Consider the following 11,615-nt stretch of genomic DNA (forward strand, 5'->3'; position numbering starts at 1 on the left):
ACAATGCAAAAACCAGATCTCTCCCCAAATCTAAGCTTGTGCAACTTCAGCAAGGCTATGAAGTCAGGTTTTGTTTGAAGAAGAATGGTACCACAGGCATCCCAAAAGGCTACTTGACTGGCTGGAATTGCTGCTGTTTTTTAACAAGTTAAAACCCAGTTAAAAACCAGTTAAAGGACTATCAAGTTTAAATTCTCATTTCTGAAGAAATGTAGGACCTTGGGCTGAGCCAGGAAATTAAGATAGCCTTACAGCTCCCAAGTTCAACACTGAAGAACCTGTGAGGTATTCCCAGAAAATGTTCAATCCCCCATTGCTTAGGCTTTCAGGCAGACGGGTTTTGCACTTCAGTGGCTCTGCAGGCCACAGTGCCTATTCAGCACTAATGCCTGGATCTGTCATAATAGTAGAAGTACCATTACTAATCACTGCAGAGTAGCCACCACGCAAACATACACATTTATCAGTTTTAAGGGAACAAACAAGTATTTTGAGTCAGAACACAGGTTTAATTTTTTCCCCTTCAAATGCATTATTATAGTTCACTTGTGTTTTTCAGTACAACATTCTCTCCAGTAAACAGGATTTACCTCGTTTTAAATAGAATTTATACATACCAGCTGAGTATGTCGATAGAAACCATTCTGAGGCAATGGTTCATCGTGAGAAGATCAGGTAAAAAACCAACAAGAAGTGGTTTCAAAAATACTAAGTTTTTCCTATACAGTCAGTTAAAATTCATCTTGCTCACTGCGCTCACGAGAAGAAACCCAACGAGATACAATCAGTTCCTGAAATAAAAAACAGCGATTATTGGGGGTGGGGAAGCTACAGAGAGCCAGTGAGGGATGGAGATTAAACCTTTAGCAAATTGACATATATCATGCGACCACTGAGAAATTTTAGTAGAGGACTACATTTGTTCCTGAAGTGAGCTGGTGTCTCACATTTTTTCTCCCTTAATTTTTAAACAAGCATTAACCTTACAGTCTCTGTGGGTATCCCTGCTTCCCCATGCAAATGCTCACAATTCACAGTAGCAACAACATTAAAATTTCGATTAGATCTTAAGTCTTTAAAAAGCCTGCAATGCACTCCTTTGTGCACGGACGGGGCACAAAGGAATCTAGTTATTTTATCACAGTTACGCGTGCAAAAACCAAAGCATGCTAAAGAGCAAGCAACAGTTCCAAGGGGGCCCTTACAGTCAGCTGTCCAGCTGCCCCAAGGCAAAGCCACACTGCCAAAGGAGAGAAATAATTACTCACCTGAACCTTAATTCTTTTCATACATTCTGGTGTCGACATCTCTTCTTCAGTCATGTCAGAAGGTCTAATCAAATAGCATAACATAAGTTCCTGTTAACAGAAAACATGAGTACATTCATTTCAACCCATTTCTTTCTAGACAAGTTTTAGATTCGTTAGAAATGCAGCTACCAAGTCTCCTACGAGGTGTGTTCTGCCAGCCAGGTTGGGGAGAGCTGATACACATATCTCGTTTTACTTATCAAAGCATACAACTGCCATAAGATAAACTAGAATGGTAACACAACACCTGAGCACCCCAGCTGGGAGTGTGGAAGCACTATGTTTGAGGCTCTATCACAGTGAAAAATTTTTGGAAACTTTCAGTTTCACCCTTCAAAAGAAAATCCTGGTAGATGGAGAAGACTTTAAAAACAGAAGTGGCAAGTGGGAAAGAAGTGTCCCTCGGGTCTTCCTTCTGTTCCTCACACAACTTTTAACAGGTGACAAGACTTTAATAAGCTTCTTCCAGAATTCATCTGGATATTGACAAAGGAAACTTGCTTGCCTACTGGCAACTCAACACGTTCTTCAGCAGACCAGAAACAGGAGGATTCTCTTTCCAGCCTCACTCCCACTCCCTGTTCTTTGGAACTAAACTGTACATTTATCGTTTTAAAGCTATTTTAGAACTAGCATCTTACACTTACCTTACAAGCATTAGCAGTTGTTCGGTTCAACCCAGACAAAGACTTCCAGCTGAGTGGTCTACGAAGAGAACCTTCAAAATTATCATCAACTAATTCAGCAATAACAGAGTAACTGGAAAACAAAGCAGATAGGCCGAGTCACAGAAAGAAAACTACTCTTTCAGGAAGATCATGAAACTTAAGAATCAGAACCTAAAAACTGGCGTTAAACAGTATGCCAGCATGCAGTAAGCAAGTTGTGAAACAAGTCTCTTTCTACTAGGAAAAGAGGAGAAAAGGTGAAGTTGTGAATATGCTCACTGGCACTTTCCCTCCCCACCCTTCTGCTAACGTTTGTAGCATTCTCTTACAGATGCCCATCTGACATTTATAACCAATTTATTATCTAGGAGTTCAACCTGCCTCGCTAACAAATAAAGACAATTATCATCCCTTAGAAGTTTTTTCTCCCAAATTACACAAATTATTCATACTATATATTTTTAAAAGTCAGTATTACTAAATCAAATCACTTTCCTGAGTGCATTCATCATGTGAGTGCTAAATATGCTCATTGAAACTTTTTAGTTTTTAATGTCTTACTACTATTATATGAATTCAATGAAATTGTGTTATTTAGTACCTCTGCTAAAAGGACTTTTGCATTCCCAGGATGAATGCCTCTGGCAAAGTATTTTGCATGAAGAATATGTGCTTAACCAATGAAGATACTAAATTTGTGTGAGAAAAATTTACTGATTTGAACTAGGAAATTAGACAGAAACATGAGCTTCAAACCTTGCATGATAGAAAGGGGGGCCTTTTCGATACAGCACTGAAATGAGAGAGAAACACCTCAGTTAGATAATCACGGAGTTTCCATCCGAGTTTAATACCAGGCCCACAAATATTTCCAAATGTTTTGTCAGTTTTAATTACACAAGAGAAAACTTCAACGCTTTTGAATTCTGCTCAGAATTAAGTTGCCCCAGCAAGTGGAGAGAGAAGGAAGAGAAAAAAAGCCGTGGGAACAGCAGGGTGACTGAAGGCAGGGGGTGGCAGGTAAAAGATAAAATAGAAGAGCCAAAGGACAGTTAGCAATTGCAGTGGGATAAAGAATTCTTCAACAGACTCATGCTTTTAACCCTGTATTTGTAAAGAAGTTGAGCCACTGGAGTAGAAGTAAAAGATCACAATAAGCCATCAAATTTCTGTTCCAATCAAGCATTTTCCACAAGTTTTAGGAGAGGCACGGGTCAAGTTCTTACATACTGCCCACCAGAGCCACCAAAAGTTCCTTCTTTATATAAGGGTACACAAGACTCTTTGAAGCTGGACTGCTGCCTTGAGAGCTAAATGGTTGCATTTCCCGTCTTCCCTTTGCCACGAGCTTGAAGAGGGGCCTTTAACTAGCACAGCTTTTCTTACACAGCTGGCTAGCATAGCCCCTGTCAGGAAAAGGTCGAGTAGCACTTCATTCCAGCGACAACCACGATTTGCACACTATTCATTATAAGCAATTGTAGTAATATCAGCTGTAAGAAGGTACTGCCAAAGAACAAGAAGGAGCTCAGGAGTAAGGCAGAACTCTTGCCAGCCTTAAACTAATCCAATTCCTTTGCCTGGCACAAATCCAAAGGCAGCGATATGCTGAACAACAAATTCAGACCCAAATGTGAACAGTGAACAAACTAGTATAAATTTCATGTGCACATCAGGCGACCAGTAGCAAAACCCCACCTACAGCCCAGGGTACCAGGAGCAGTAATGATTAATTCAGCCAAACCTACACCCCGAGCTAAGGGACTAGCTCAGCACAACCTCGACATACTCAAATACACACCACCCCCCCAAATTATATAACTATATTAAAATACCTGCTGGTCTGCATGCATACGTTAAAAAACATCTCCCGTTATGCACATTTTCCTGTAATGACAGGCACTACTGTACTGTTCATGTTGATGTGAGCTGAATGTAGTTCTTGAATTACTTAGCAAGGGATTATGGACCCTACTAATTTTTTTCTGTGAGATTAAAACCCCTACCATTAACAAACAAGCACGTCCCTTCCCCCTCCTCCCCTCACCCCCCCAAAAAATAGTAACTCGTACAGAGAAAGTTTTAGCAGTAAGTTCAGCCAGCAGAAGCCCAACTTCCATTAAACGAGACTAACAATGAGATGCGTGGAGAATTGGGATCTAGATGCAAACTTGCTATTCCCGAGACTATCATGTTAACACTGCAGAATCCCAGCCTGGCTGGGGTTGGAAATGACCGCTGGAAAGCATCTAGTCCAACCCCCTGCTAAAGCCTGTTCACCTACAGCAGGCTGCTGAGTTGCATCCAGGCAGGTTTTGAACTCCTCCAGAGAAGAGACTCCACAACCTCTCTAGGCCGTAACACAGCAGAAAATGGGTTTAGATGGGGACAGAGAAACTTGGGAAGGGAATTGCAGTGCAATCCTGTATTAATTATTAACCTCACGAAGCAAAACAACAGGCCATTTGAGCTGTCTCTTCAGCTACGAGATATGTGATGCTATTTTCCACTCATATCCTAATTTTATTGCTAAGTTATAGTCTGGCCAAAAATGTCTCTTGCCAACTACAAGCAGCAAAACCTGTTCCAGGCATGTGGCTCCTCATCACCGAATTCATCTTTGGCACCGGAGTTTTGCACTGCCTGAAGAGAAGTCAGTTGCACATGATTCAATTTTTTTTTTTAAAGCCACTCACAGAGATCAGTCCCATACTTCAGTCCGACTTTGGGGACCCAACCCTTACTGCGGAAGTAGTGGTACGCCATGTAGGTAGTTTTAAAATCAGGCTTCACTTCGCTGAAAACTTCCCATAGCTTCAAAATGGTTAGGGGCTCCTAAAAATCACAAAGGCATTAACGTGACTATATTAATATTAAGCAGATATAGAATACTGTGTGTAGTAGCGCATAACAGCCAAATATCAAATATCTGCGAAGAGCAAGAACTTCAGGCAATAAATGATGGAATCCCTAAATATAAGACAGAAACCTGCTGCTCTATTTAGTGGTTTTTTTAGCATTTCACCATCAGTCCCATAATGCCCTTGATTAAAGGAAAATTTGATATATCTTAAACTAGAAGCACAGGTTTCAATTATTTTGTCATTAGATTAACAATAGCTTGATATACTTACAGATTAATGCTTAAAACTCCAAGGAATTTTCCTGTTTCAGGAAAGAGACTGTTGACCATGTTATTCCTCCCATACTTGCTTTCCTCATACTTCCTGCCTGAGTTACAACAAAAACCTTTCCCTACAGAAAGGCTGTGCTTAACAATATTTGCCTTGGTAAACTTAACACTTTCAAAGCCATATTTCATAAACATATCAAAATACCATTACTTATAAGAAAAACTTCCTAATTACTTTGTTTGGTATTTCCTGCTTCAGAATTAACAGCATAAAATACTGCCACAGTAGTAAAAATTTCAGATCAAAACATATCCAAACTGATGTTATCCCCAGTAATCCAAAAACTAATCCAAATCTCTTACCTCACCATAATAAATACTTAAACATCCCAGAGCATACACCAAGAAAAAAGCCTGAAAAAATAAACAGAGTAAGTTTAACTGATAATTACTCTTGTAGTTCATAATCCATGTAAGAACAAAGGCCCAAAATAATCTTATACAACCATCCTGTCATCACAACAAACAAGTTGCCTGAAGATTTTCTTTGAGATTTGTCTTCATGACCTTTACATTTCAACAGACACAGCACTACAAAAAAAAAATTATGAAAAATAATCTAGTCTGTAGACTACCGAAGGCACGGTGTTAAAACTAACATATGTGAATATATTTAGAAGCAGCACAACCAAAGCAGGACTTAAATAAATGTTATATTCCTGGCACTTCTATACTTAAGTGCTATCACTGGTCTCTTTTTCAGTGGGAATATTCATCTAAAGCAAATGGGATTGGAGCCTATATATTTTTTAACCATATCATGTAACTATTGCAGATTATTAAAAATAAATTTAATGACTAAGACAATCCAAGTAATTAGGAGACACTGGAGAACTCTGTACCTTAGAAACAGGTATTAAATTATATTGTAACACAGATTAATGTTTACTTTTCAGATTAAAAGCAAAACAACTTGTACTGTACTTGAAACATACCTCTTCCAAGCTGAGTTGTAAATATTCAAAAATCCTGAATGGATTTTTTCTGCATACTAGTTTTTCCTTCTTGATAAGCTACAAGAAAAATTTACTATATTACTAAAATGTTAAACTGGAAAATATACTGAATTCTGAAAATAGCACTGACGCTATCATTTTTCTAAGATTAGGATACTCTATCCTTACATTTCCTTGCGCATGAGCTGAGTCACCTTCAGGACATAAGCTACCTTCTTCTTCCTCTTGCACCAATACATATTCTGGAGCACATTCTTTTGATCTGATCACCTCACAAGATCTTTGCTCAGTGCTCTCTTTAGCCTTGCAGCTGCAATGCACAAGAAAACCATGCTTCTGGCAAGATGCTTCCGCTATCTCTTTCAAGTCACTTTGTTCCTGTTCTTTAGAGGCACATATGGCCGCTGGATCTCCTTCCAAACCCGCTTTCTTGTGGTCTTCGTTCTGATTCTCAGGACTTAGGGCTACTACATTTCCAGCACCTGTAGAACACTGTCTGGAAAGTTCTGTATTTTCTGTATTTGGGCCCATTGTGTTGCAACTATTACTGGTTTGCTCAGCTCCATCCTTTTCCAAAAGTGGTAGCTCAAGAGGTTTAGTGTAATTTTCGAGAATCTTGGTAACCGAGCAGTCATCAAATCCTTGCTGTCGCAAAATACTTTTAGCCCACTGAACATGACACTGGTACCTAGTAAACAAGTAGAATAAATGAGAAGTTCTAGGGCATTACATCCTTTAATTAACAAATAAAAACCAGCACCTTAAAAAGATTTGGTATAGTTCACAAACAAAATTTGAACACCCCCCACTACCTGCTACCCAAAAGACAAGCATGCACAATGTAACAGGACTCCAGTCTTCAAGAAGCTGCAGATCTTTGGTTTGCCTTTCAAATTTTTGCGGTAACGAACGCCACTAGTGAACGCTGCACAAGAACCATGCATTGAGGACTACTGCTATATAGTTTCAAGCAGCAAGAACTTCATCAGACAAAAATTCCCTTCTCCCATAGAAGCTTTAAGCCTGAATTCCCTGCAAAACCATCTTGGTATCAGAGCTTGCATGATTAAAATACGCAACAAGACTTTGTATATAGAGCTCTCACACTCTTCATCTATTATATACAGCTAACTACTGAGAACACTACCTTCAACACTGTTTTAACAATCTTTGAAACAGCAACAGCATACCAAAAACACCAGTGTAAAAATCGTAAGTAGAAACCACCTTCAGTTTTAACCAAAACCCTCACATCTCTGAGAAATAACAATAATCCCATCAGTGAGATAGTAGCTGAAAGCTGTAAATATTTCTAATATTTTTCAATTCTCATGGAGTTTTTAGTACCCCTTCAATTATTTCTCCTTGGACGAGAACATTAATATTCAGTGGAAGACATTAATCATCATTCCGTGACAGTTACAGGCAGCTCAGTGTAGCTGTCCTTATTCAAACCTGGGCAACTCTGCTACAGTATTCTTTATTTCCCCCAATAAAATCCTAACACAGCAATCGCAAACCAGGTAACGCAGAACTACAAAGGCAATTAAATGCAAATGTCATGTGTCAACATAAAATACAAGTCCCTCTGAAGTCTCATAATAAAGCTATACAATTCAGTGCCGAACTTTTTGTTGGAAAAAATAGACTCCTCTTTGTCCTATGATTAATCACCATATAATTTGCGCTTACAGAGCTCTACTGATACAGACCATGATGCACTTTCTGCACCAATGTAATTACACTCGCATCGATGCTCAGCTGTATTTGCTGGCACATAAAGTAATCACTAAGTAGACAAGTAAGAATGACAAGTGTTTCTGCAAGCAGCAGCAACTGTAGCAGCAGCAGCAGCTATATTGCTACTGTTTGTCTTACCCAAAGTTGAGGACTGAAAGAGCATAATTTTTAAATTTAGATAAAGTAAAAGTTCGAGAGTTATAAGATTAAAGCAGAGTAACTTGCACACTTTTTGCAGCTAGTTCATAAACTATTTAAGGTGAACAAACTACCTATGGGGTCCAACACCGTTTTGCTAAATGTGCAAATTAGCAATGTTAATAGAGACTTTAAAAAGAAAGGTAAACCATTTATCTGTTATAGGAGTTCAAGAGCTGCTTCAGCCCACACTGTAATTCTTCAATAAGGAAATGGGAGAGATATTTTAAATAGCCTGCCCCAGAAACTTCCTTCTCCTCCTCAGCTAAGAAACAAGTTTATTATGCTTGATATTATTACAAATGAATTACCTATGAGCTTAGATGAAAAACCATGCTCAATATCACCTACTCTATTTCTGGTTTTTCTAATGTGATTTATAAATGAAATAAAAAGAAAATAAATAGAAGTCATCATTATTATTTATACTGCCAACAATCTGAAAACCAGTAAGCAAACAGAATCTGTTTCCTAAAAAAATCTAAGAATTAATGTAAATTAACTTACTTTTTAGATGTAATTATAGGCAAGTTTAGGTTAGCACCTGTATAGAGAAAAAAAAAAAATCATACATTGTTTCATCAATATAAAAATGCTTTCTTGTGATTTCAATCACTGAAGTAACCTGCAGCCCTGTAATTACCCCCATTTTCAACAATGTATGCCATTTTGGTCCCACTTGTATTCAGGAAGGACACAGCAGAACTAGAAAAGGTACAGAGGTTACAGTTTGAACATGAGGAACAACCAAATACAGTGGTTTTCTCTGGCCTGTAAAAAGCCAACTACAGAGGGATATGATAAAATCCAGTGATGTCTACGGAGAGTTAACTGTCACAGAAAAATAAAGAATGACAGTCTTTCTATAAACAACCAAGAGTAGACTAGATGTAATTGGCTATAAACACATTACAAATGTCACATATTCTTGCCTCATGATTTCACAGACACTATAAATCTACTGATTAAACCCAAGAAAAACTGGACAGTTATATGAAGAAAAGTCCAAGGATGATACCTTTACTTACAGACTTCCTAAGCAACAAATCAGTGAAGGCTAGAAGAATGCACTAAGGAGCTATCGACATATGTTTCCTGTTGTATTTTTCCTAGGCATCTTGTACTGGCCATCATCAGGTATGGGGAGAGAGAGATCCTTGAGCTGACCCAGTAGAGATTATTTTTCTGTATGCAATTTATAAACATATATCTTCAATGAGCAAAGAAAAGTGAAAGGTACTATTAGAATAGTGATGAAGGTACAAATGGGCACAATTTACCTTGCCACTTAGCAACCAGTGAGGGGTCTGAAATGCTGTACATCGGCCGACTTTTTGAAAGGATACCTTTTCCAAAATAGCCCTTCAGAGAAAAGGAAAAGTCCTCATTATGACACAAAAATTAACTTCTTTCCAAATTACAAAGAGATTTAACTCAAAGATTTAACCAGCGGAGAGTGTTGAGTCTTTTTTCTCAGTTCTAAATACTTGTCAGGTGACACCCCAAGTAAATTTCAAAAGCAGATACAGAAGAAAACACCTGTATATCAAAGCTGTGACAATGCATAATAGAAAACAAAGAGATGGATAAAGCTACTGCATAAGAATGGTGGTGAAATGGTACTTGGACATAAAAGGCTTAAGCGTAGCTTATATTACTCAGGCAGAAATCACTCTGAAGTGAAAAGTATACGAACACTTATAAAACATTAATTCTCCAACCTCCTGAGCTTTAAAAACAAGAAAATGCTTTTACAAGGTTGCACAAAACGTTGAAAGGTGAAATAAACATAACAAATGTGAAGTCTTCATAGCTGTATTTTAGCTCACAATGTCACTTCATTCCAAAATTTATTTGCTGGGATAAAATACTTTTCAGATATGACACAGAATGTATGTCTTGTAATGATTCCAGGAGAGGAGGGAGACACAAGAGAATTACTGGAGGCCGAAAAGGAAGGAAAGCATAAAGGCAGACAGATTTTAACATAAGTAGTATGCCTTGCCTACATTTTAAACACTAAAAATACTGTGCAAACAGGGTACAGCACCTTGTTATAAAGCTGTTCAATATCATCAGGGTTCCGCACAATAACATTACTGTTAATGATTTCAGCCCGGCACATTCTGAAATCCTTCCCACCTACATCCACAGGAAAGGGAGAGTCGTATGACTCAAAAACTCTTCTTTTCCTTCTTGGGGGATGAAAAACCGCTTCAGCCATTTCTTAAATGTTTCCTCCTACAAAGTGGAAACAAAGCATTTAACATTCAGGAGTTAAAGTGCACCTATTTTTATATGTTTCAGCGGTATTCCCTTCCCAATAGCAAATCAGCAATGAATCCTACAGCTCTGTCCAGGTGTAATTCCGCAGCTGCTGTGCCAGACACCGCAGTGATGATGTGCGGGTGCAGCTGGCAATGTTTTTAGATAAAAGTAGAAGTTTTAGAGTTATAAGGTTAAAGGAAACAGAGTAACTAACTTGCACACTCTTTGCAGTTAGTTCATATACAACTTAAGGTGAACAAACTACATATGTGGTCCAACACTGTTTTGCTAAATGTGGCAATTAGCAATGTTAATAGAGACTTTCAAAAATAAAAAAGGTAAAACATTTATCTATTATAGGAGTTCAAGAGCTGCTTCAGCCCACACTACAATTCTTCAATAAGGAAATGGGAGAGATATTTTAAATAGCCTGCCCCAGAAACTTCTCTTTCTCCTCCTCAGCTCAGAAACCTCGGCTGCTGGAAACGTTTCCAGACTCAAGCAGACGACCGAGCAGAAAAGCACAGACTGCAGCACACCGGTGCCTAAATATAAACTGTTTTCAATAATTACGGGAAGAAATTTTGACGAGCGAGGCACCGCTTGGCGGGTTTCTCTTCGTTAACCCGGGCAGCCCTCCCGCAGGGCGGCGCAGGGAGTCCGGGGCTCCAGCACGGCGCAGGCCGGGCCGCCAGGGCCCTGCCGCGGCCCGGGGGGGTGGGCCCCGGGGGGTGCCCGGGAGCGGCCTTCGCGCAGGGCCGGGTCCGGCCCCGGCGGGAGAACCAGCGCCCACCGCCCCGCCCGCTAGGGCCTAGGCCCGGGCCAGCAGCGCGGCGCCTCGGCCCAGCCCCCACACAGCGCCCACCCCGCCCCGCCGCCGGCAGCCCCGCCAGGGTCGCGGCGCTGGGGAGCCGGGCGGGGAGCGGGGGGTCCCGGCCAGGCCCCGCGGCCACAGCCCGGCCGCCGCCGCCCGCCCGTCGCCACAGCAGCCGCGCGCCCCCACGCACCCGTCCGCGCCGCACGAGCAGGCCGCGCGCCGGCGGGCAGCGCCACCCCAGCCCGCCCCGCCGGAGCCGCGCGTGCGCACGCAGCGCCCCGGCCCCGCCCCGCCCGGTGCCCCTCCCCCAGCCCGCCCAGGGGCCGCGCCCGCCGGCGGAGCCCCAGCCCCGGGGTGCGGGTGCGAGTGGGGCGGCGGGCCGGGCCGGCCCTGGGCTGCGCGGCGTGAGGGGTGGCGGGGGTGGCGACCGGGCGAAGGAGCGCGGAGGCTTCCGCACCGCCGCGC

The 11,615-nt window shown here is 41.1% G+C and overlaps 1 protein-coding gene across 2 annotated transcripts; it reads right to left on the reverse strand.

Annotated features, from left to right (window-relative positions):
• Window positions 1-488: 488 nt before the first annotated feature.
• On the reverse strand, window positions 489-11,393 carry TSEN2 (tRNA splicing endonuclease subunit 2). Of its 2 annotated transcripts, XM_056337013.1 has the most exons (12): window positions 11,341-11,393; window positions 10,116-10,306; window positions 9,346-9,427; window positions 8,573-8,609; window positions 6,296-6,815; window positions 6,107-6,184; window positions 5,475-5,525; window positions 4,675-4,813; window positions 2,735-2,771; window positions 1,958-2,069; window positions 1,269-1,358; window positions 489-791 (listed from the first exon to the last, which is right to left on the reverse strand). In XM_056337013.1, exons 2-12 carry the CDS (start codon window positions 10,287-10,289, stop codon window positions 732-734), a joined length of 1,380 nt encoding a protein of 459 aa, XP_056192988.1. In that variant the 5' UTR covers window positions 10,290-10,306; window positions 11,341-11,393; the 3' UTR covers window positions 489-731. The 2 variants fall into 2 exon arrangements, with proteins under 2 accessions (XP_056192988.1, XP_056192989.1); XM_056337014.1 differs by lacking the exon at window positions 11,341-11,393 and having other exon boundaries at window positions 10,208-10,296.
• Between the last annotated feature and the right edge of the window lie 222 nt (window positions 11,394-11,615).

The sequence above is a fragment of the Falco biarmicus genome, chromosome 4, assembly GCF_023638135.1.
Source record: "Falco biarmicus isolate bFalBia1 chromosome 4, bFalBia1.pri, whole genome shotgun sequence".
NCBI lineage: Eukaryota > Metazoa > Chordata > Aves > Falconiformes > Falconidae > Falco > Falco biarmicus.

Bases quoted from the DNA above. Each gene is read 5' to 3' on its own strand.
- TSEN2 (XM_056337013.1), bottom strand. From the start codon at position 10,289: ATGGCTGAAGCGGTTTTTCATCCCCCAAGAAGGAAAAGAAGAGTTTTT. The intron at 2,772-4,674 runs GTGAGTGGCTTT...CTCTCATTTCAG, and splicing joins GAAGTATGGGACTGATCTCT to TGCTGTATCGAAAAGGCCCC. The intron at 792-1,268 runs GTGAGTAATTAT...TTTTTATTTCAG, and splicing joins TGAAAAGAATTAAGGTTCAG to GAACTGATTGTATCTCGTTG.